The 23,015-nt window shown below is 44.2% G+C and overlaps 1 protein-coding gene across 3 annotated transcripts in view; it reads left to right on the forward strand.

Moving 5' to 3' along the window:
* The first annotated feature begins 307 nt into the window (after positions 1-307).
* The window catches only part of GABRA1 (gamma-aminobutyric acid type A receptor subunit alpha1), a 281,789-nt gene continuing 259,081 nt past the window's right edge, over positions 308-23,015 (forward strand). Inside the window, exons 1-2 of one of the 3 annotated variants that reach the window (XM_068272974.1) lie at positions 308-469; positions 2,279-2,367. In XM_068272974.1, the coding sequence (XP_068129075.1) occupies positions 2,294-2,367 (74 nt within the window). In that variant the 5' untranslated portion in view covers positions 308-469; positions 2,279-2,293. Of the gene's footprint in view, positions 470-710; positions 1,001-1,495; positions 1,574-2,278; positions 2,368-23,015 lie in introns of those variants that run through there. The other 2 variants (XM_068272975.1, XM_068272972.1) reach the window with 2 other exon arrangements.

The following is a 23,015-nucleotide window of genomic DNA, read 5'->3' on the forward strand; positions in this document are numbered from 1 at the left end:
GATTGATTGTACTAAGCTCTCTCTGGATGAGACATATGGGTACCACCTTCTTTTCCTTTTCAAAATAAAATCTCCCTGGCATGAAGTCTCAGCTTATTTCACATCCGGTTTACTCAGGACGTGTGTTATAATATAGCAGAAAGAGAGAGAGAAAAAAAAAAACTATCAAAAATAAAAAAAAGCATTGTTGTAGCAGTGATCTCCCAACTAGGAAGGAATTTGGGGAGGGTGGGGGATTCTCAAGGAGGGAGCAGAGCAGCGATGCGCTGGTGATTGCTTCTGCTGCTGCTGCTGCTGGATGAGTGAGAGGTAGGGCCGTGCACAACTCCCAGCATCAGCACCACGCTCGCCTCTCTCAGCATCTCTCCAAGTCACTTTCACGAGACTGGATTTTCCAAGCGACCACCTCTCTCTCTCTCTCCTGATTCTTCTCCCCCTCTCTCTCTCTCTCTCACCAGTCGTGTCATAGGTAAGCACTCCACTCTTTTTCCTAAATGTCACCCCAGAGCAGCTCGTGCAGCCTGATGTCATTCCTCTCCCTCTCTTTTTCCCCTCTGTAACATGCAACACTGAAGCTGTGACCATTTTTTCCCTTCCTCTGTCTCACTTCGGAAATCTGCAGCGATCGATGGGCAGTTTAGAAGATCACCCTTGTTTTATTTTGTTTTTAGAGACAGGCTGAGCAAGGAGGGGGAGGCTGGGGGGCTGCAGGATTGAATGAATACAGGCTGGACTGGAGAACAAAAAAAAATAACAAAAGCCACAGCAAGATGTTTTTGCTAAGGAAGTTAATGTGAGGGGGGATTTGCTCATCTACAAGTCTAGATCACACTTGAGTCGACTGACTGGCTGAGGAGCTCTCTCTCTCTCTCTCTGCGTTTTTTTTTTTTGTGTCTGTAAAAATTCTTCAGGCAGGGGGATCTGTGTTGTTTTTTTTATGCTGCAATCAGAAATCACACACCGTAGTGGTGAAGTATTGGGGTGTGCTGACAACTGAAAGGTAAGCCTGTGTGTTATGGCACTGTGGCAATTATTGGCTTAAGAATGATGGCAAGGGACTAGGAAGGAAGACATAGATAGTTCTATTTTTTTTCTATTTTGCAAAGCAGCAGCTGCTGTCTTCTACATTGTGATAGTCAGATCATGCATGCAGCAATGTTTTATGTCGCCCGTTCTGTTCATTTCAATTTATTCATCATTTCCATCATCCATGATTAAGCCTCACGCACGTTTATCATTCAGGAACCTTCAGCATGTGCTGTGACAAGTCACAATGGAGGCAGCGTGCATCTTTAAACCCCCCTTTTTTATCCCACACCTCTGTTTTAGCACAGTGTTTACACCAGAGTTAGGCATTTAAACTGTGTTGCTATTGATTCCGGCTGCAGAAGATCTACGGCGGTGGGGATTTAGACGTGGCGTGCTGGTGGATTTATGATAAAAAGCCAAATGGCATGATTAAAATGCAATAAGCACCCTTCAAATGCTGGGCGAACGGGGACTTGGCGGTCACTGCTGGAAGCTGTAGGTAGTCTCGCTGTCAACAAGAAGTTTGTCAGGATGGATCACAATGGTTGGTGGTAGGGTATATATATGGAAACTTAATCCTGGTGGAGTTGGTGGTTTGGAAAGGATGGGGGGGGGGGTAGCTAGAAGCCTTGAGCACACCGTAGAAAGGCAAAAACACAAAATAGGCAAAGAGGATCTGTCTGTGTCGCTGTCATATGTCATGTCAAGAGCAAGTGGCCCAGTGATGTTTTTGTTTTAATGACATATTCGGCTTAATCTCAGAGAAGGGCTGTATGTCAGAGCATGAAACTCGTGTGTAACAGCTGGGGTATTAAAATAACGAGATTAAACAGCATCTCGGAGAATCACGTAGACTTTGACATGAGAGAGATCTGCGGGTCATAAAAAAAAAAAGCTTCAACTAATAAGCAGTAAAAAAAAATGTATTCCTACGACCGCATTAAGGCAAACTTCTGCTCTGATGTCTTTCAGGGGTATAGATAGCCGACTTCACTTTCATCAGCCTCTTGGAGCTCAGTTTGTTCAGAAGAGCTGACACATTTTTTTTCTTGCAGTGACATTAGCAGCACGTTGGTGTGCTGGTGTTATAAGCGTATTTAATAGAAAAGTACTGTGATGTCTCACAGCAGCATGAAGCTGTGTAACTTTTGGTGAAGCCTACATTTTAGGGAGTGAAGCCTAAATGAAAAAAAAAAAACTTTATTAAAATGAGCTTGTGCTGATGGTCTGCCTCCCCATTGTTTCCCAGGTTCTACGATTGGCCATGAGGAGGAAAAATACCTTATTTGATTGTCTTTGGGCCTGGTCGGTTGTTTTCAACACATTAACAGAAATCAGGTGAGTATTGTTGACCGACACGACGTGCTGCTTGCTATGAGCTACTGACAAGGGATCAGGCATGACTTGTCTTCTGTCTTGCTTCTGTCTTGCTTGTGTACCATTGATACCGTGACCCTTTTCTTTTTGAGAGAAAAAAAACAAAATTAACTTAATGAACCAGTTTGCTTCTTCAAGCATTATTTTTCCACTCCATTATGACCTGAGTTTAAATGCATTATCTCTCTGAATAATGAAGTGCATGTGAATTGGAGGTCTATTAACACAAATGAATGTCTTCTTGGAAATTGAAATTTAAGCCAGCCTGTATTACTTGACCAAAGACATAACACTGTATCTATTTAATACATCCATTTAAAGTGTTCCTTTAAAAGCAGCTGTCTGCCTCCATTAAAGCAAGTACATTAAAACAAGGGGGTACCTTTGTATGTTAATGAATATGTTAAATGAATGCAGTGTCAACAGGAATTGTGATACCAGCAGCCAGTTTTGCCATTCCACAAATGTGGTTTAGGGGTGGGGGCGGGAGAGGGGTGGCCTATCACCACAGGGGGTCCACAAGTTCCAATATCCTCTCATGCTTATGCTGTGTTAAAGTACTTTTTTGTTTTGTTTGTTTTTGTTCCTTGGGTGTGAATGGAAAGTTTAGCATGCCTAAGTGCTGCCCTACAATGCTGTCATTTTGTATAAGTGGTATTAATAGCAGAAGTGACTGCAAATCATTCGCAGGTATGATTGATTGTTAAGTGATGACTGAGTTTGAATTTAATTTGTTGACTCCTTGAGGCAAAAAAATGACAAGCGTTTTCACTGCTGGAGGGCCTGCGGCATATATTATGTAGCAGATGCTTAACTGTCAGGCAAAGAGAAAATAGGGCCAGTAAGATGTTACTAAGAATGGTATTAATAATGGACTTTAATGATGAAGAGATTTGTTTTCGATTTTAATCATCATTTTTTCTTGCTTGATCTTTTGGAAGAATTAATGCTTATTTTTTTACATGTCCTAAAGAATAGCTTTGCAATGGTAGAAAATCATCTTATGGCAGGTGGGCAGTGAACTGACAGCTGATTGGTTGCTATGGGTTACTGAGCTAGTGTACTTTTCATATCACATTAACCTTTAATGGCCTGTAATGTTTCTTTTTTGTTTTTTTGTTTTTTCATTATTTGTTCTTGCTTGAACTTTTGGAACATATAATGCTTATTTATTTACACATCCTAAAAGATAGCATTTTTTTGTTGCTTTGCATCGGTTGCAAATCCTCTTGTAGCAGGTGGGCAATGAACTGACAGCTGATTGGTTGCTATGGGTTACTGAGCAAGTGTACACATGTACTCTTCACATCACATTAACCTTTAAAGGCCTGTAATGTATGACAAGGGACATACCGGTAACTACATCTTGTAGCAACACTTGTATAGCTGAAACTGATACTGATTTTTTTATGGTTTTTACTGCTATTTTGTTAGCTAGGAGTTGAATAACTTTGATGATTAGAAAATAAGAATGCAGTTGTTGATGGATCTAAAGTGGTACTTAACGTTTTATTCATCTATCGATTTATATACTGTAGTATGATTGTAATTGTTCAGAAACAGAGATATGGCTTGCTGTCACTGTTAAGCATTGAAGTCCTAAGGAAAAAAAAAAGCAGAAAACATGTGCCACCATGACGATGACCTGTAGATGGAGTCAGTGCACAGTGTTTTAATATATGGTAAGGGTGAGGATTTGAGATACTGTTTATACATATTTTCATTAAACAGGGATTCTGGCAGGTGACTAACATGTGAGGCTGCAAAAATACTACAAGGTCGTCAATACTGACACTTGAAATCGTTCAGTGCTGCAGAGCAAAAGCCTGGAGAGGCTTGAAATACTTTCCGACTGTTCATATTTCTGTGCTGACAAAATAACTTGAATGTTTGAAAGCTCGAATAAGACAGGACCAACCACCTTGCCTCGCATTGGCCATTCTGAGGTTAAACCTGATTGGTCGATACTGACGATTGCCCTCGTTACGGTTTACCGTGCCTTTTTTTCATAATTAAGCCCGGCTGATAAATCACCACTTATTTTTATATTTATATTTAGAAAGGACACACTTTTTCATGTCTCTACTATGATGTGTTGTCCTATTAAAAATGACCGATGAGGCTCTCCTGAATTCTATATGATTTAAATGTTTTACAGCTAAGCAATTGGATCTATTCAGCACCTTTACAATACCTGAAAGAAAAAATATATGAACTGCAGCACAATTCAAATTGGTCTCCAAATACATTCATGGCCGTTTGATCAGGGAATACAGCTTAAAATTCTAAAGCCAAGAACCCTATTAAGGCTATAATTATTGCTTATCACACATTTTCAGCTCATGTTGTTTCTCATCCATCATTTTCTATCTAGGAGTTCTCTGCCTGCCCATGCCTGCTGCATCCCCTATTCATTCGCAGCCCGCCTTCTAAGGTGCTCTCTGGTAGCCGGCATTCACCTTAATCTTGATGCCCTTCTGGTCTCCTTGGGAATCCTGCGCACATCAGTTTATAGGCAGACAATAAGTAAAGTGCTACTTCTACAGAATAATTGTCATCTAGAAAAAAAAAGAAAAAAAAAGCGATCAAAAATACAACAGCAAAAAAAAAGTGTATCGGGTACAGGACAATGGGGTGTACAAATGCACAAAGCTTTCTGCCTTGAGATAAAGTGATACTGATAGACAGCAGAGTTTGTATTATCTTTTTTGTAGTCATTTATGGTACAAATAAAGCACACATCCGTGTCCTTTGCCTGATTCCATCTAAAGCACGACTGCCGGGTAGCACTGGAGTCCATTCTAGGGGCACCATGCTTGATGTAGAACTTTTCATCAGACCCAAGGCTAGATATGTAATTTTTCTACCCCTAGGCCAACTTTCTTGCAGCTTCCCTTCCATGTGCAGCACCGCCTCCTATTCCTTGTGCCGCCCCCTCTTCCATGTCTAACATTCATATACAGGAACCTCCTTCAGTTCTGTACAGGACCCTTGTGCAGCAGCTCCCTATTCCCATGTGTTGTGCCTTACTTGCAACCTCTGTATTCCATTTGCAGCCTCTTCTTCCATATGCAGCAATCCTTCTGCCATGTCCAGTCACTCCTTGCCCAGCTGCCGCCAAAGGCCTTGGTGACCTTTCCTGAAATCCGGCACTGATCAGTTTCTCCACAGTCAAGTACTGAAACATGCAGTGAAAATTACACTATGTGCAACAAAACCTGGCCTAGGTATCGACGCATTGAAAGGAAGGCCTAGCACTTTGAACTTGTTATCGGGCCCTAAAGGTGTGCAGGGGAAATTCCCAGTGATTCAGTTCCACACTTCCACCTGTTAAAAGAGTCTAACTAAACCAAAAATCAAAATTATTAAAGCACACATTTTGTGTATTTTAAATTGAAAATATTACTTTGGCATTCCATTTTATAGCTTTACAGCTGTGCTTGCCTGGAGTTGTGCACCTATCCTTGCAACAATCTTGCAGGCGGTTGATTTACTGTTCATAAAGTGAGACCTTGAAATCCCACTTCCCGTGAACTACAAATCTTACAGGATGCTGAGCCAGGATAGTGACTGTAGTAACATTCCACCCATCTCTTATTAGAATTGAATGTGGAAGAGGTGAGCTGCAAATAAATGGACCCCCCCCCCCCTTCCAGGCCACACTAGTAGAGAGGAGGTTAGTGTTAGGCGTAGGTAGAGGAATGGTTAGTACAAGACATAGGTAGGAGGAAGTTAGTGTTAGGCATGGGTAGGGGGAGGTTAGTGTTTGGTGTAGGTTAGGGGGGGGGTTAGTGTTAGGCATAGGTAAGGGGAAGGTTAGTATGAGGCAAAGGTAGGGGGAGGTTAGTGCTAAGCCTAAGTAAGGGGGAGGTTAGTGTTAGGCATAGGTAGCAGGAAAGCTAGTGTTAGGCATAGTAGGGGGGAGGATAGTGTTAGGCGAAAGTAGAGGGGTGGTTAGTGCAAGGCATAGGTAGGGGTAGGTTAGTATTAGGCATAGGTAGGGAGGAGGTTAGTGTTAGGCATAGGTAGAGGGGAGGATAGTGTTAGGTATAGGTAAGGGGGAGGGTGGGTAGGGGGGGAGGTTAGTGTTAGGCCAAAGTAGGTGGGGGGTTAGTGTTAGGCATAGGTAGCAAGAAAGATAGTGTTAGGCAGAGGTAGGGGGAAGGTTAGTGTAAGGCGTAGGTAGAGGGGTGGTTAGTGCAAGGCATAGGTAGGGGGAGGTTAGTGTTAGGCATAGGTAGGGGGGATGTTATTGTTAGACACAGGTGGGGGGAGGTTAGTGTTAGGCATAGGTAAGGGGGGGGGGGGTTAGTGTTAGGCATAGGTTAGGGGGAGGTTAGTGTGCAGGTACGTAGGGGGGGGGGTTAGTGTTAGCCAAAGTAGGGGGGAGGTTAGGCATAGGTAGCAGGAAAGCTAGTGTTAGGCAGAGGTAGGGGGAGGGTTAGTGATAGGCGTAGGTAGAGGGGTGGCTAGTGCAAGGCATAGGTAGGGGGAGGTTAGTGTTAGGCATAGGAAAAGGGGAGGTTAGTGTTAGGCATAGGAAAGGGGGAGGTTAGTGTTAGGCATGGGTAAGGGGGGCTTAGGGTGAGTCGTAAGTAAGGGGGTGGTTGCGGTGAGGTGTAGGTAGCTGTAAAGCTAGTGTTAGGGGGTGGTTAGTGTTAGGCCTAAGTAGGGGGGAGGTTACAGTTAGGCATAGGTAGCAGGAAAGCTGGTGTTAGGCCTAGGTGGGGGGTTAATGTAAGGCATAGCTAGGGGTAGTCACTGGCACTACCTCTGTCACCACCTTTTTCCACCATCTTCAGCCACATGCTTTGTATTGTAGCACTATGGTGTGGCTTCTACTGTTCTTCCTATTTTTTCACCTTCTATTTTGGGACCCCCATTATCACACCTGATTGGCCCTACTGCATGCATTTATATCTGCAATGCAGTGTTATCCCATGTAGCATTATAGAATGGGGGCAGTGATGTAAAAGTGTGCCCAAAACCTTATATGTAACAGTGGTTAAAACTGGCTCTAATCAGTAATTCAAAGGACTGTCAGTATTAATTTTAGCTCTCTTTTAAAATACTGACATGTGAGTTCACTTTTTACACTAAAGCCATGTAAATACAAGGAGTAGAAACAGGTTAGAAAGAAACAATGTAAACTCATCTTTTAGATGTGGTTTGGTAATCCAAAGCACAAATAGAAATCAGCCTTGTGTAATCACAGAATACAGAAGCAAGACAAACATTTCAGGGGAAACACCATCCATTCTCACATACTTTAAGGAGAATGGAAGTAGGGGACAGACACATTGGCCCTTAACTTTTTATCTTTGGTTTTCTCCCAGGAGATCATTTTTCATTGTCTTTTTTCTTTGCACTTTGCAAATGAAAATGTTCCAAATATTACAATATAATACAACAATATTTGTAAAGGGCTTTTTTTCCCATAGGGCTCAAAGAGCAAGCGCAAATATTAGATAAAAAAGTACTACCGAAAATATTTTGAGTATTTTCTGCCTTGCCGATGGCTTAAAGAGAGCCTGGGGTGGGGACAGGAAAAAACAAAAAACTATGCTACCTAATCCGGGGGGCTGGGCAGATCAGGTAGCTGCCGTCCCTGCCAGTCTATGCCGCTCTTGTGCCCTGCAACAAGTTACTTTTACTTTCGTGACCTCTGGGGTCACAACGCTGGAAGGAAAGCGAGATGCAGGGAGGCAGAGAAGCGGCCAGGGATAGAGAGCAGCCCAATGGCAGCTAGGGAAAGCCTGTAAGAAAACCCCCAGTGGGCGTTTTGAGCAGGAAATCACTCACCTTCTTTCCCCACGAAAATCCCTCACCGTCTTTCCCCACGAAATTAGCCACAATTAATGTTGCCAAGTACACGGGGTGATAGCGTGGTGGTGGGGGGGGCAGAGTGACACGTCATGAGGCAGGGAACATGCCTCTGCCCCCCCCCCACCGCACTGCTTCGGGTTCACTTTAAAAAGCATTTATTGGCAAGGTCTGAAAATATCACCCTAGGGGAACACTCAGGAGAAAAGGTTAATTGAGTAGGGACTATAGTGTCTATGTTTACAAAAACATCAGTTAGAACCTACAGGTGAGAAACAAGAAAAAGTACAGTAGACAATGGCCTCAATTCTGGTAGGGTTATCAAACAACTTACCTCATGTGAGGTAATTTACCTCATGAGGTAATGACATTTAGCAATTCTGGTAGGTTTTAGTCATGTTTTACCTCATGAGGTCAATTATGAGGTAATTCATGAGGTAATTTACCAAAAATAGCTATTCTCATGAAAATTAGGGGGCATGTTACCACATAATTTACCGATCAGTTTAAGACCTGCCTGTACCTGGAGGTAAAGTCAATTTGCATGCATTTTGCAGTTTTTAGTGGAGTTCCTATTGCTGTTTTAGTGTCGTTCCTATTCAGGTTGTGTAATAGAAAACAATCGTGGAAATAAAACTCCAAATATTTACTGATTTTTTTTTATTTATTTTTTAATAAGGGATGTCTATAATTATACTTTTTATAGGTTGCTCCACAATCAAATACACCTTCCTCCCTCAAAAAAAAATAAAAAATCTTACAAACTTATGGAAGACAAATCCTAATCCTGACTTATGGACGACAATTAAAGACTACTATTATTTATTTACTGCATGCTTACCACTGAAATACCTCATGCTTTACCTCACTTTATGCATTTACTTCATGTTTTACCGCATGTTTTACCTCATGTTTGGAAATGGAGAAAAAACTTTCAGAATTGCCATATAGAGAGGTAAATACCTCATGAGATATTTTACCTACAAAAAAATATTTACCTCACATAGCTATCAGAATTGAGGCCATATATCTAATGTGTTCATTTTTTTAAACTTATTTAAGCTACCCCAAACTAATTCCTAACAACTGGCAGTAACCTACCATGGCATCACTGGCTGTTGATGCAAATCAAAACCTTCTCATCTCTTTCCCCATATGACATCAACCTGCCCTCTGTTCTTCTGCAAAGGTAGGAAATGATGTCATTAGGAGCTAGGAGAGGGCAAGCACATGACTGTGGTAGAGATGTAGCGAACGGTTCCCGAACCGTTCGCCGGCGAACTGCTCTGCTACTCTGGGCCTCTTACTACTTCCGGGTCACAATGACCCGGAGTAGTACGCCTGCGCTGCCCAGCGGAGCGCGTCCTAGATCACGCTCCTGTTGCCGGGCACTCTCTGTGCATGAGCGTGACGTCACTCATGACGTCGCGCACATGCGCAGAAAGTGCCCGGCAATGGAAGTGCGATCTAGGACGCGCTCCGCCGGGCAGCGCAGGCGTACTACTCCGGGTCATTGCGACCCGGAAGTAGTAAGAGGCCCAGAAAGGTTCGCTAGGCGAACGGTTCGGGCCATCACTAGACTGTGGTAGGAGAGACGTGGCAGGGTGAGTGAAGGCAGGCTGGAGCTGAAGTGAGAATGGCTTGTGAACTTGTGAGTCCAGCAAAACAACAGCACTCAACAGTGTTCAGCAGAGCCCTGTTAATGAGAACAGCTTGTGCTGTAGATAATAACTAAAGGCCCATACACACGTCGGATTTTAGCGAACGACCCGTCGTTTGAACGTTCCGTCGTTCGGACGTTTTCGCGTCAAATCCGACGTGTGTACAGACTATCGTTCGGGTGATAAGACTGGTTACCAACGATCCGCCGGGCGGATCGCTGGTAACCAGTCTTATCACCCGAACGATAGTCTGTACACACGTCGGATTTGACGCGAAAACGTCCGAACGACGGAACGTTCAAACGACGGGTCGTTCGCTAAAATCCGACGTGTGTATGGGCCTTAAGGCTGTACACTATACAACCTTATCACTAGATGGCAGGGGCATAACAATAGACTCTGCAAGGGATGCAGCCGCAGGTGGGCCCAGAAGCTGCAGGGGGTCCAGTGGGAGAAGAAATTTATTTTCCCTGTCCTGAGAGACTGACAACTAAGGGTGTGGAGAGAAAAAAACGTTCTGCTCTCTGCATTATTGTTCTAAGGACTGCATCTACTCAGCCACTGATAAAGAATCATACAAAGTTTTGTGGACAAAGATTTGTTGACAGTTCCTATTCAGTGTGCAGCAGGCTGTTGTGTACAACGCCCCGCTCCAACCTCTCTACCCCTTCTTCAAGTGCTGTGTACTGTAGTGATACTGCAGAAGTCTGCAGAGCCAGTTCTGCTCCATTAGAGATGGACAGAGTGAGTGTAATAATCTGAGTCTGGGATCACACTCGTAGGTCAGTTTTCTGTATGCATTTTCAGCACACCAGGGGCTTGATTCACAAAGTCATGCTAACCAAGCTATGCATTTAGCAAGCAATGTGACAATCATGAAGGTTTGCACGTGTAAATATTTATGTGTGCGCTAACGAAGGTTGTCATGCGGTAATGCGCGCACTTTGCTGCGTTAGCGCGTGCACTTTAATCTTTAAGCATGCAAACCTTCATGCGCGTCACATTGCGTGCTAAACGCATAGCATGGTCGTGCTATGCATTAGCACAGCTTTGTGAATCAAGCCCCATGTGTGTCTGTATGTGTGAAAGCATGCACGTTTTTTCACAGCAGCTAATGTAATTGCTAGAGGAAATGGCTGCAGTGCTTCACTGCGGTCTGTTTTTATCTGCATGGGGAAAACACATTCAAGTGTGCACCAGCCAATTGAATAACATCGGTTCCCAGTTTACCTGTGCAGTAAGCGAAGGGGGCATCCAAAGTTTTGCAGGGGAAGGGGGGGCAGTGATTTCTAGTTACACCCCTGATAGATGGAGGAGGCAATGACTCACAACAGAGTCACTTAAAGCGGTATTGTCAACATAAAAATCAAATTTCAACAACAACAACTGGTCTAAGTGTATTAAGTGATAAAGATGCTAATCCTGCATTCAATACTTGCAAAACTTTTCCTGCTGTTATGTTTTGGAATTATCGCATACTTTAGGAGCACTGGCCCTTTAATTGCCATTGCCATTCAGTTGCATGCTGGGGGTTCTTCCTATCTATAATATACTCCTCCTCTTCCCTTTATTTCCCAGCATAGCTTCTTATCTGCTCACTTGTGTTTACAAGCAAGGATGAGGTGACTCAGTGATTGGAGGATAAGACAGTGAAGTTGCTAGTATACACCTCAGTGGGAGTGTCTGAAGACTCTGGGAGGAAGGCAGCTAATTAATACACAATGCACAAGAGAAGGGAGAGGGGGAAAAAAGAGTCAGGAAGGATATGAAGTCAGCATTAGCTTGGCAAAATGGCCACTGCCTGGAATAGGATTTTCTGCTTTTCCTTTGTAAAATTCACAGGAATCATTACGTGGATAGCACAATACATCTGTTATGTAAGTAGAACTAGTATTTATGTACTTATATATGTGTTTTTTATTTCTAGGTTAGCATGGGTGTCGCTTGTTCTTTAAGCCCATTTAGTATGCCTTCTCTATCTTTAACCCTACTGTATCTTAGCCAAATGCTTTACCCTAACCCTCCCTGATAACTCTGAACTTGCTTTAACACAAGAGGAACATTACTCCCAGAGTAAAATAAGCTTTAAGTTACTTTTCTGCTATGTTGCTGCCACTTACAGTAAGTCGTAAAAGTCTGACAGAGCTGACAAGTTTTGGACTAATCTATCTTCTTGTTGGGGAATTCTCAGTATTTCCTTTATTGTTTACAAAAGTACTCCCTGGAATTGATCTATACAAAGACATTGGCCAGCCTCTGTACTTATTTGCACACTGGCAGTTGGACTGAACAACCACAGCTCAGTAAGTGCTTGGAAAACAAAGAAAACCCAGAGAATCCCTCATGATGGACTAATCCAAAACCTGTCAGATCTGTCAAACCTTTGCTATGTACTGTAGGTGACAGCAACAGAGGAGAAAAGTAATGTACAGCTCATTTTACTCTGGGGTAAAATACGTTGTACATATGCATACATACGTATTTTACATTTTTTCATTATAGTGGTCCTTTAAAGGGATACTGTAGGGGGGTCAGGGGAAAATGAGTTGAACTTACCCGGGGCTCCTAACGGTTCCCCGACATCCTGTGTTGGCGCAGCCACTCACCGATGCTCCGGCCCCGCCTCCGGTTCACTTCTGGAATTTCAGACTTTAAAGTCAGAAAACCACTGCGCCTGCACGCCTGTGTCCTCCTACTCCTAAAAAATACTTTTTTAGATGTTTCAAGTTTTTATTTTATATAAGTAGATTGAATGTAGTGTTGTCTGTGCTCAGTGGCAGCCTATTAAGTGTCCCTGAGTGAAAATACTATTGACCTTTTCCCATCTCCCTCGGCTCTCAGAAATACCGGTAGTATTCTGCCAAGAAAACTTGTATGGTTGTACTTTGCTTATCAGTGATGTTTACTGGATGGTCGGAATTGCCAATTTCCGCTTCCCGCCGTTACTGATTACCACTACCGATTTCCGCATTCCAATGAAGATTTTCGCAGTAATTTACTTTAACATCGATTTTCAAAACTACCAGGTCTATTTGAAAATGTTTTTTTTCCTCTTGTTCCCACTCTTTTGCTTAAAGGGACTCCGAGCAGTGCCTGTGGGTATGCCTTTAAGCATACCCACAACTAATTGATTACATCCTCACACCTACCAGCATGATGTTTGTAATTATATCCCCCTGGGTTCCTTGTATTTCATTGCATTGCACTGAATGGAGCTGCCGATACTGGGGAAAATGTCGTCCTGTGTAATACAATGCTGGACTCCAAAAAGTGCAGAAACTATGGAAAGATGCATATCATTTTGAAGCTCTCTTTCTCCTATTTTCAATGGTATATAAACCGCCGCCCTACGCCTTTTAGTTTTTGCTATTTTTGCAATCGAAATTGGTCGTGAAAATAGCGAAAACTAAAAGGCGTAGAGTGGCGGTTTATATATCATTGGAAAGAGGAGAAAGAGAGCTTCAAAATGATATGCATCTTTCCATAGTTACTGCATTGCTCAGAGTCCCTTTAACTTGCCCTGAATATTTGGTGTTTCTAGCACCTATGGGGGCTTTACTATTAACCTCTAAAGCCGGTGGCATACTACAAATCGGTAATGCGGATTTTCCGCATTTTACATTACAGTCAATGGCTGCCGACTTTAGAGGTTATTAATAGCAAAGTCCCCGTAGGTGCTGGAAACACCAAATTTTCAGGTATGTTAAGCAGAAGAGTGGGAACAAGAGAAAAAATCTTTCAAAAAGACGTTGTAGTTTCAGAGAAAATCAATGTTAAAGTTGGCAAAGGTTTCCGCGATTCCCGCGCAAATCCGCCAACCGGGCGTGTATTACCAATTTCCGAAAAACGGAAATGCAATTTCTGATCGGAAATGAGGAATATGCATTTCTGTGGAATCCGAATGAACATCCCTATTTACTATATTCCCGACAAGGTACTGACAGGGCAGAAGCTGTCACTTCCATGCCTAGAAATTAATTCTTTCAGGCAGCAAAATAAAGCAAGTAAAACAGCCTGGTTACTAATATGTTTTGTACTGTACATACACATGTTTATCTCATCATGTCACATGTCGCCTCGGATACACTTGCACAAAGGGTTTCCTTACTCCTCTTGGTTACACCTCTCTGACACTGCAGCTGTCCTTGGTAGGTTTGGGGCCTCCATATCCAACTTGCACTCAGGCCCCAAGCTCCTTAGATACGCCACTGGTTTTGATGCAGCCTTAGCAGAGTTTCAGCTAACGGGTCTCTACTGAGTGTATGAGTTAGAAAAAAAATCCAACTTGAGTCAAATGCGCAAGTCTGCTCCCGTTCCCTGTGCTAGCTCTAGGATCTCAGCATTGTGTGTCAGTGTGGTAGAGGCTATGTGATGCAGTAGTAGGGAGGGAATTGCATGCAGAACTTCCACAATAGAAAGTCTAGTTGACTTTTGGGATCTCACTCAAACTCATGAGAATCCTATTAGGAAGCAGTAACTGAACTACTATAGTAAGGATAAATGGTATGTATGAATTTGGAAACCGAAATTGCAGCCTATTGAAATCAATAGGCTGCTTCCAATTTACGTGCAGGAATGCTCAGGGGTGGATTTCTGGAAAAACCACAAAGACCCAGGCCTTGGGTGATTGCAGCCCAAGGGGGCACCAGGGCAAGAAATAGGGGTTTACTACATATGATAGAGAAGGCTGCAAAAGGGGAGCTACACATGAAAATGTAAGATGATGCCCAAGAAAGTTGTAAATGAAAGAGAGGAGCAGAGGTACATTGATGATACACATGGAAGAGGTGGCTGCAGGGGCGTAGGAATAGGCCCTGCAGCCCCTGCGCCCGCGGGGGGGCCCGGCCCCCCCCTGGGGCCCGCTCGGGGCCGTTTTGTGGGTGCTGGAGGGGTGGCAGCATGAGGGGAAAGCCTTGCCCACAGTCGGCGGGGAGAGGGGTAGTTCCCCCCTCTCCCTCACCTCGGGGCTCTCCCCTCTGCGCTCCCCTCCAGCTCGTAAGTGTGTGGGGCTGTGGTGGGCAGCGGGCAGCGGCGGGCAGATACATACCTGCTTCCGTGCGTTCCATCGGAGAGTTCTCCCTCTAGCGGCTGACGTCACTTCCGGAAGTGACGTCAGCCGCTAGAGGGAGAACTCTCCGATGGAACGCACGGAAGCAGGTATGTATCTGCCCGCCGATGCACGCTGCCCGCTGCCCACCACAGCCCCACACACTTACGAGCTGGAGGGGAGCGCAGAGGGGAGAGCCCAGAGGTGAGGGAGAGGGGGGAACTACCCCTCTCCCCGCAGACTGTGGGCAAGGCTTTCCCCTCATGCTGCCACCCCTCCAGCACCCACAAAACGGCCGCGAGCGGGCCCCAGGGTGGGGGAGGGGGGGCCCGCTCTGAAAATCTGCAGGGGGGGCCCGGTGGGGCCTAGTTACGCCCCTGGGTGGCTGTACATGGAATGGGAGGGGCGCTACTGCACATGGAAGGGGAGCCACAACATACTTGGCCTAGTGGTGCAAAAACGTATAAATCTGGCCTTGGGAAAGCTGCATTGGGAAAATCCTCATTGCTGCTCATTGGCACAGCAGGGGGATTCGGATGCAAATTTATACAAGTGCTGTCTTTAAGTGTAATGAAGGCTTAGGCAAGATTTTCACTGGTCATTTTAGTGCTGGCTATACCCTGACTTCTGCCTGTTTCCTGCCTCTTACATAATGTAGATAGATAGATGGTTTCCTTGCTTCAAACAGTGTTCATACCTATTGTGAGGCCATTTTCATCTAGTAAGCTGATGTGAGTATCTCTTAAGGCAAGAGTGAGTATTCCCCCCCCCCTCCCCCCTTCTTATCCATTCTTTCTGTAGCATTGCTTTTCTTAGGATCAAAGCAGCTGGAGTCCATGAGGGTGTGAGCATGATGGACATGTGTCTTTATTTGAACTAATTAACTATGTTGCTGTGTTCTATAATGATGCATATAGACATGCTTTATACCAGCAATGCTCAAAGTTAAGAACTATGTTAACTTAGAACATAGTTCTTAACTAAGGTTAAGAACCACCTTAGAATGAGTTACTGAAGCCTTCACCCCTTTTTCAGCCTGTAAAATAATTTTCTATAAACATTATATCATAGCTAAAGAGGAACAGCAGTGAAAATAACATAATGAATACAATTCTGTATTATTTTTCCAATATTCTTTTATAGATTATTTAGTCGGTGTTTGCCCATTGTAAAAGCTTTCCTCTCCCTGATTTACATCCTGCAATTTATGACTGGGGGTGACATCTTTAGTTCTGCCAGGTAATCTGTACGGAATGTTCATTACTGAGAGTTCTATTCACAGAGGGAGATACTGCATGCTTGACAGTTGGAAAAATCCATTATTTCCCACAATGCAATGAGGTTCACAGGCAGCAAATTGTTAGGACCTTGGTCGTGACATCACACTGTGGGAGGGGTCTCACCTCAATATCAGCCACACAGACCCCCTTCTGAGGATCTAGTTTAGAAAAGGTAAAGATTTCTCATAGGAAAGGGGGTATCCACAACTGATTAGGATGATGTTCAATCCTTGGTACAGTTACTCTTTTTTGGTGAATTATGAAAGTATGTTTTACACACAAAAAAAAAAAAAACATACTTATGTTGGAAATCTGCATTGGTTGTGTTTATTTCCCACTTAGAAAGTGAACAGAGCGAGTAATTTGAACATTTATGCATGTCAGAGCTTATGGCTTGGGACCATCTGACACTGCACACCAGTTGTCCCAAGATTATAGTTTGAGAACCACTGCTCTACGCAAATACATTTTTCTCCAGAATTATGTACAATTAATCAGTACACTGTTTAGAAAAAGAGTCGCACCTTCCTAATATTTACAGGTTGATGCTTTGCAATTGCAGCGTGAAATATTTAATAGGAGTGCAGAAAACCAAATATATACGTGAAAAATTTGAATTGTTGAATAAAGGATCACTGCCATATCAGTAATTTGTGGAACCACCTTTTACTTCAATTAAGGACTTGAAAATGGTTGGGAAACTTTTCCACCAGATACCAGAAAGGTCTAGATACTTTTCTAGACTGTGTAGTATGTGGCTACTTTTTTTCTAGAACTGTTAAATCTCAGTCAGGTTGGACAGTGACCAGTGGTAGACTGTAATCTTCAAATCATTCTACAATTTTTCAATAGGGTTTAAGTCTGGACCCTGACTAGGCCACACAAGGACATTCATGTTTTGTCTCTTTCTACCACCGTGTGGTCAATTTTGGTCAGTTTTTTTTTATCATTGTCTTGTTGGAAGGTAGTCTTTCTTGCCATTTAAAAGTTTGTGGCAGAGGACTAGATTTGTGAACTACTCCAGAGTCAGACCCTGATGGGTTACCTCTGCCACCTCAGCTCCCTTGGTAGTAATGTGTTTACGCTATTGGATCAGATCAAGGTCAAACAATCAAGCAGTGTTGCCGAGTCTTAAGTAGTATCGACAGCGAGACTTGAAATGAGTAGGGTATGTTCTGGTGTACGTCATGGGGTATATCTAATGACATTAAAACAAGAACTGTTGATGTAGATAATACCTTTAGGGCTCATTTCCGTATTCACAATTTTAGCTGCGTTCATGGAAATATGATCGCAGGGATATCAAAGAGTGCGTAGACTGCATTGTCTGATGTTTCCATACATGGGCTCCGATTCACCACTGAATCACAGGGCATGGTTGCACGCATTTTGGCGCCTCTGGGGTAATGACGTCATGCAATGCAGAGCCACGCTGATACATGGCCACCTGCGTTGCTTATGCTCTTAATGACTTACTGTACATAGTTTTCCTTTAACCTTTGGTAAAGTTCAGATTCTTATTTAGGCATGGTACAGAACTGGATCAGAACCATACCAAAACGTAATCCAAACCTAAAAGTACTTAAAGTGTACCCGAGGCGACATGTGGCATGATAAGATAAATATGTGTATGTACAGTGCAAAACATATTGATAACCAGGCTGTTTTACTTGTTTTATTGTTATGCCTGAAAGAGTTAATTTGTAGGCATGGAAGTGACAGCTTCTGTCTTGTCGGTATCTTCTCGGGAATGAATATAGTAAACCTCACTGATAAGCAAATTACAGCCATAAATGTTTTCCTGGCAGAATACAACTTTTGAGAGCAGAGGAAGATAGGAAAAGGCCAATAGGTCACGTATTTTCATTTAGGGGCTTTTAAAATAATACCAGTTCCCGGACTCTCCTGCTGATCCTTTGTCTCCAATACTTTTAGCTCAGGGCCTGAACAAGCATGCAGATCAGGTTCTCTGAGTCTGACTGAAGTCAGACTGGATTAGCTGCATGCTTGTTTCAGGTGTGTGATCCAGCCACTACTGCAGCCATAGAGATCAGCAGGACTACCAGGCAACTGGTATTGTTTAAAAGGAAACATCCATATGCCTCTCAGTTTAGGTTCCCTTTAAAGGTTGTCCAAGCTAAAAAAAACAGGCTAAAAAGAGTACCCACATGCATCCATTAAGGTATTCATTCTAGGACTCCATTTCTTACACAAGGCCTCCCGGATGAATCTGCGCCGCTTCACGGCACTCTCTGTGGCCCCATTCATCCGCCGTAGCCAGTCTAACGTTCGATCCCCAGCAGAGGAAGTCAAGATGGTCGTGATCCCGAAGTACTTCCTGGGTCACGACTTAGCGCTGACTGGAGGCAGCTGGCAGAGACGGGAGCAAGGTGATGGAGGCGGGGGAGCAAAGTGATGGAGGTGGGGGAGCGAGCTGACAGAGGCATGGGGAGCAAAGTGAATGATGGCTAGAAGGGGCAAAAAGGAGGCTAGTGACAATCAGATTGTCGCTAGCTTTGAGGGGGAGGGGGCAGCAGAGCCCGGGGTGACTGACCATGGCACCAGAAGGACACAGAGGCATGTCACTGGGCAGAGAGCATGTCTCTGTGTTCTATAATCTATATACAATCTGCCTTGGGTACTCTTTAATGTTTCACAAGGCTGCAAGAAAACTATGAACAATTAGTCATTAAATATATTACCTAAATCAGCTTTTATTGTTTTGATGTCGGCAGATCTCAAGAAATCTCAAATGTTTAAGTAAAAGGTAAGTGTACATTTTTCAATTTGAGAAGATCTGAGCCGAAGCTTTTGTTTCCAAAAGACTTTCTAAGTTTAGGCACTTTAATAAACATAGATAAAAGAGAAATATGTGTGTGTGTATACTCTGCCACCCAGGGGACCCATAGCCGTTGTGCTGTGTGCTGTTCTGCCACTGCTGGTGAATAATAGAATCAATGCAGGGTAATTTATGTAGAACAGTTTGCTCATCTGTCCTCATCCTTAACTAATAAAATATGGAAGAACTAACAGATATATTGTAGCCCTTGTTGTTGCACAGATACTGCATGTGTCAGCAACGTGCACGTGCGCGTGTGCGCTTGTGTATGTGCGTGTGTGTGTCAGTGAGATCATCTATCTCTCCCATCTAGAGCTATGGCAAATGCTCAATCATTTTTGTTGAAAGGTAAGCGTTAATTTCTAGTTATGCCCCTGATCAGGGGGACAGGAAGAATAGAAAACTACAGCACTTGTTTGTCATTTTCCAATTTGTTGGGATAGATTACTATTATTATTTAGTATTTATATGGCTCTAACATCTTCTGCAACGCTGTACGGAGTATATTGTCTTGTCACTTAACTTTCCCTTGAAGGGGTTCACAACGTAATGTTTATGTATGTGTCGTGTAGAGTATGTTTGGTAGTCTAGGGCCTGGTTTTTTTTAGGAGTGGTGTCAATTAACCTGTAGCCTACCGCGTCACGCCGATGGGAGTGGCCGCAGCGGCAGCCCCAGGGCCACCTAACGCCGATCAGCGTAAAGTCCTGGGGCTCTGTTTTGCAGGAGACCGCGCGCAGGGTGCGTGTGCATCTCCTGCTTGGTGGGCCCTATGATGAGTATGGGCCCCTGATGAGTCATGTGACATGACGAAACCGGTAGGGTGGAGCTACAGGACATGCAAGCTGAGTCTATGAGGCGCTTAGAGGCGGTGGAGACGCGAGACGCTTAATCCTGCCTGACCAAAGGGATTGTGATATACAATGTTATACCTGTTGTTTAAAATGTACGGGCATTACTTGCTTTTAATCTAAGTATTAAAGTTGGTTTTACCCATAGTTGATCTCTCTATGTTTGGCTACAGATATATCCATGTGGAAGTGCCCAGGTGGCAGACATTGACTGTTGGGTCAAAGGGGTTATCTGGTGAGCGGGGACATATGGGGGGGCAGAGCAGTGCTTTTCGGCGCTGCTAGATTTGGGCGCAGCCAGCGCCGCCATAGACTATAATAGGATTCAGTCTATAGCGGCGCTCAGTGAGTAACATCAGCGCCGTCAGAAGACGGAGCCGAGGTTGCTTAAAAATCACAATAATTTGGCCTCCAGCAATAGCTGGAAGCCAAATTATTTCATTCCCCCACTATCCATGGCGGCCTGGAGGGGGAATAGTAATTAACACGGCCCGGACTTCTGCAGAAGCAGGATCAGCCATATACCGGCTGTATCCTGCGCCCAAGTCTCCCGGCGCCGGTTTCAAATATACTCATGGGGGGAAGCGCCTGAGTCCGCAGGTGGTGGACCCTTTCTGTGTTTTCCCACCTTGTATGTTTATGGATGTCTGTCACGTAAGGGTGATAGAACAGAAGTGAAACAGGCTACACCATATGTTGTTTTTCCTTCCTCTAAGATGTTTTCTTGCAGTGCAAGCTGAGGACAGCATTGTGAAACTGTAATGAGTGATCGCACTATTTAAAAAAACTGATGGACATTTACAGTTTGGTAATCTGCAAGTAGAGCGATCCACGGAAGAAAGGGATTGCTATATATACAGTATATGTACTGTGGTATTAGTGGAGCGTTAAGCGCAGCACTATACCCTGGATATTGATTGGTGAAGGGAGATCTTGTCAGTGGAATGCAGACAGATGGATGAGTAACCACTCATTTTATTTATGGTCCACTTGGGATGGTAAGGAAGGAGACACTCGAGGATTTTTCCTGTGATCCAGCAGTTACTCCAAACTGCTGGTCAACAGGGTAATAATTTGAATCAGTCCAGTTATGTGTCCTAAGCACTTTCCCAATTCATAAAAGCCAAACAGAAATCATAAAAAGTCCCATTCAATGCTACTCTAGCTTCGCTGTGGTCAACAACATAGGCGAGTTAGTCCTTTCAATCAGTTCAAATGACAAGCTTGACCAGCACTGCATATACATATGTGTGTCACTCCCACCACCAGCACCTAATGGAGAGCGACTCACCAATTTAGTTGGACCACTATTCACAATGGTCTAATGCGCATATGGGGCATTCAAAGGCCCCCCTCACCTATACAAACTGCTCCACCTTTGCTGCAGCCACCACTGATGAATGGGATCCTGGATAGTTCCACTTTAAAATTGTCCTCAAATAAAAGACATAATGCTCTTAGCGCAACACTCTATGTAATTTAAAACTTTTATTCCAGATTTACACTTACAAGCTCCTGGGTTTAGGCAGCGCATAGAGTTTTTCCCAGGTTACAGCAAAGGTGTTTACAATGATGGTTGTTGCTATTTTTGCTGGTTTTTATATTATTGTTGCTCTTTTCATTATTAATATATTGCTCTGCTCCTGGATCTTGGGCTGTTTGGTCTTTAAAGCAAATGGGACGTCAGGCCATGCACTGGAAAATGCCCCCGTGACTCCTGGAGCTCTGAAGGGAGTCATGTGATCAATTAAGTAGGTACTGGAAACAATAATGGGAGAAAGGACATGACCTTTAGCTTAGAGCACAGTAGGTGATTGGTTAGTCATTTTCAAAAAAGGCATGATGGACAAGTCATTCCTCTGCAAAAAACATAGACTACTAATATTAAAAGAAGAAGTGCATTTAAAGCGTGGGAAGGAGTGAATTCTTGGGAAGTCATCAGTGCGTGGAGCAGCAATTAATTAACCACTTCAGGACTCAGCCTTTACCCCCCCTTAAGGACCAGCGCTGATTTCTAAGATCTGTGCTGGGTGGGCTCTACAGCCCCCAGCACAGATCAAATAACAGGCAGAACGACCAGATCGCCCCCCTTTTTTCCCCACTAGGGGGATGATGTGCTGGGGGGGTCTGATCGCTCCTGCATGAGTGTGGGTGGCGGGGGGGGGGGGGAACCTCAAAGCCCCCTCCACCGCAGGATTCCCCCTCTCCCTCTCCTCCCTCCCTGCCCCGGAGATCGGAGGCTGCACAGGAACGGATCTGTCCTGTGCAGCCTGTAACAGGCTCCTGCCTGTCATGTGACAGCGATCCCCAGCCGCTGATTGGCCGGGGATCGCTGATCTAGTACAACGCTGCTACTGTTAGCAGCATTGTAAAAATGTAAACAAAGCGGAATATTTCCGCTTGTGTTTACATTAAGCCTGCGAGCTGCGATCGGCAGCCGCAGGCTATTCACGGTGCCCCCCGCCGTGAATTGACAGGAAGCAGTTTCCTGATTAATTAGCCTGCAGCCGGCGACGTAGATGTGCATCGCTGGTCCTGCAGCTACCACTTTGCCGACGCACGTTATGAGTGCGCGGTCGGCAAGTGGTTAAAGTGAAGCTTAAGTGAAATTAAAAAAAAGAGTTTCACTTACCTGGGGCTTCTACCGGCACCCTGCAGCCGCCCTGTGTCCACACCGCCACTCCTCAATGCTAATGCCTGCAGAGCCTAAGTTTTGATTATGGTGACAAAGCCAGTCGCTGGTGCCTAAGTGACCCTGGCCACACGTGTCCTTAATCATGCTCCCACCTTCAGAAGCATCAGTACGAAACAATGTCATACTGGGCATGCACAGAACGCTCCCAGTGTCGGGAGCATGATAGAGGATGCAGTTCGAGAAAATCTCATACTACGCTTGTGCAGGGCACTCCCGGAGATGGGAGTATGATTGAGAATGCATGCGGCTAGAGCCATGCAAGCACAGTGGCCGGCAACTGGCTCTGTTGCGGAAATTGAAACTTAGGCACTGCGGGCGGCTCGAGAATCGGGGAGTGACAGCACAGGCACAGGGAGGCTGCAGGGGGCTGGTAGAAGCTTTAGGTAAGTAAAAAAAACACGATTTTTTTGGTTCC

This window comes from Hyperolius riggenbachi, chromosome 3 (genome assembly GCF_040937935.1).
Source record: "Hyperolius riggenbachi isolate aHypRig1 chromosome 3, aHypRig1.pri, whole genome shotgun sequence".
NCBI classification, from domain to species: Eukaryota; Metazoa; Chordata; class Amphibia; order Anura; family Hyperoliidae; genus Hyperolius; species Hyperolius riggenbachi.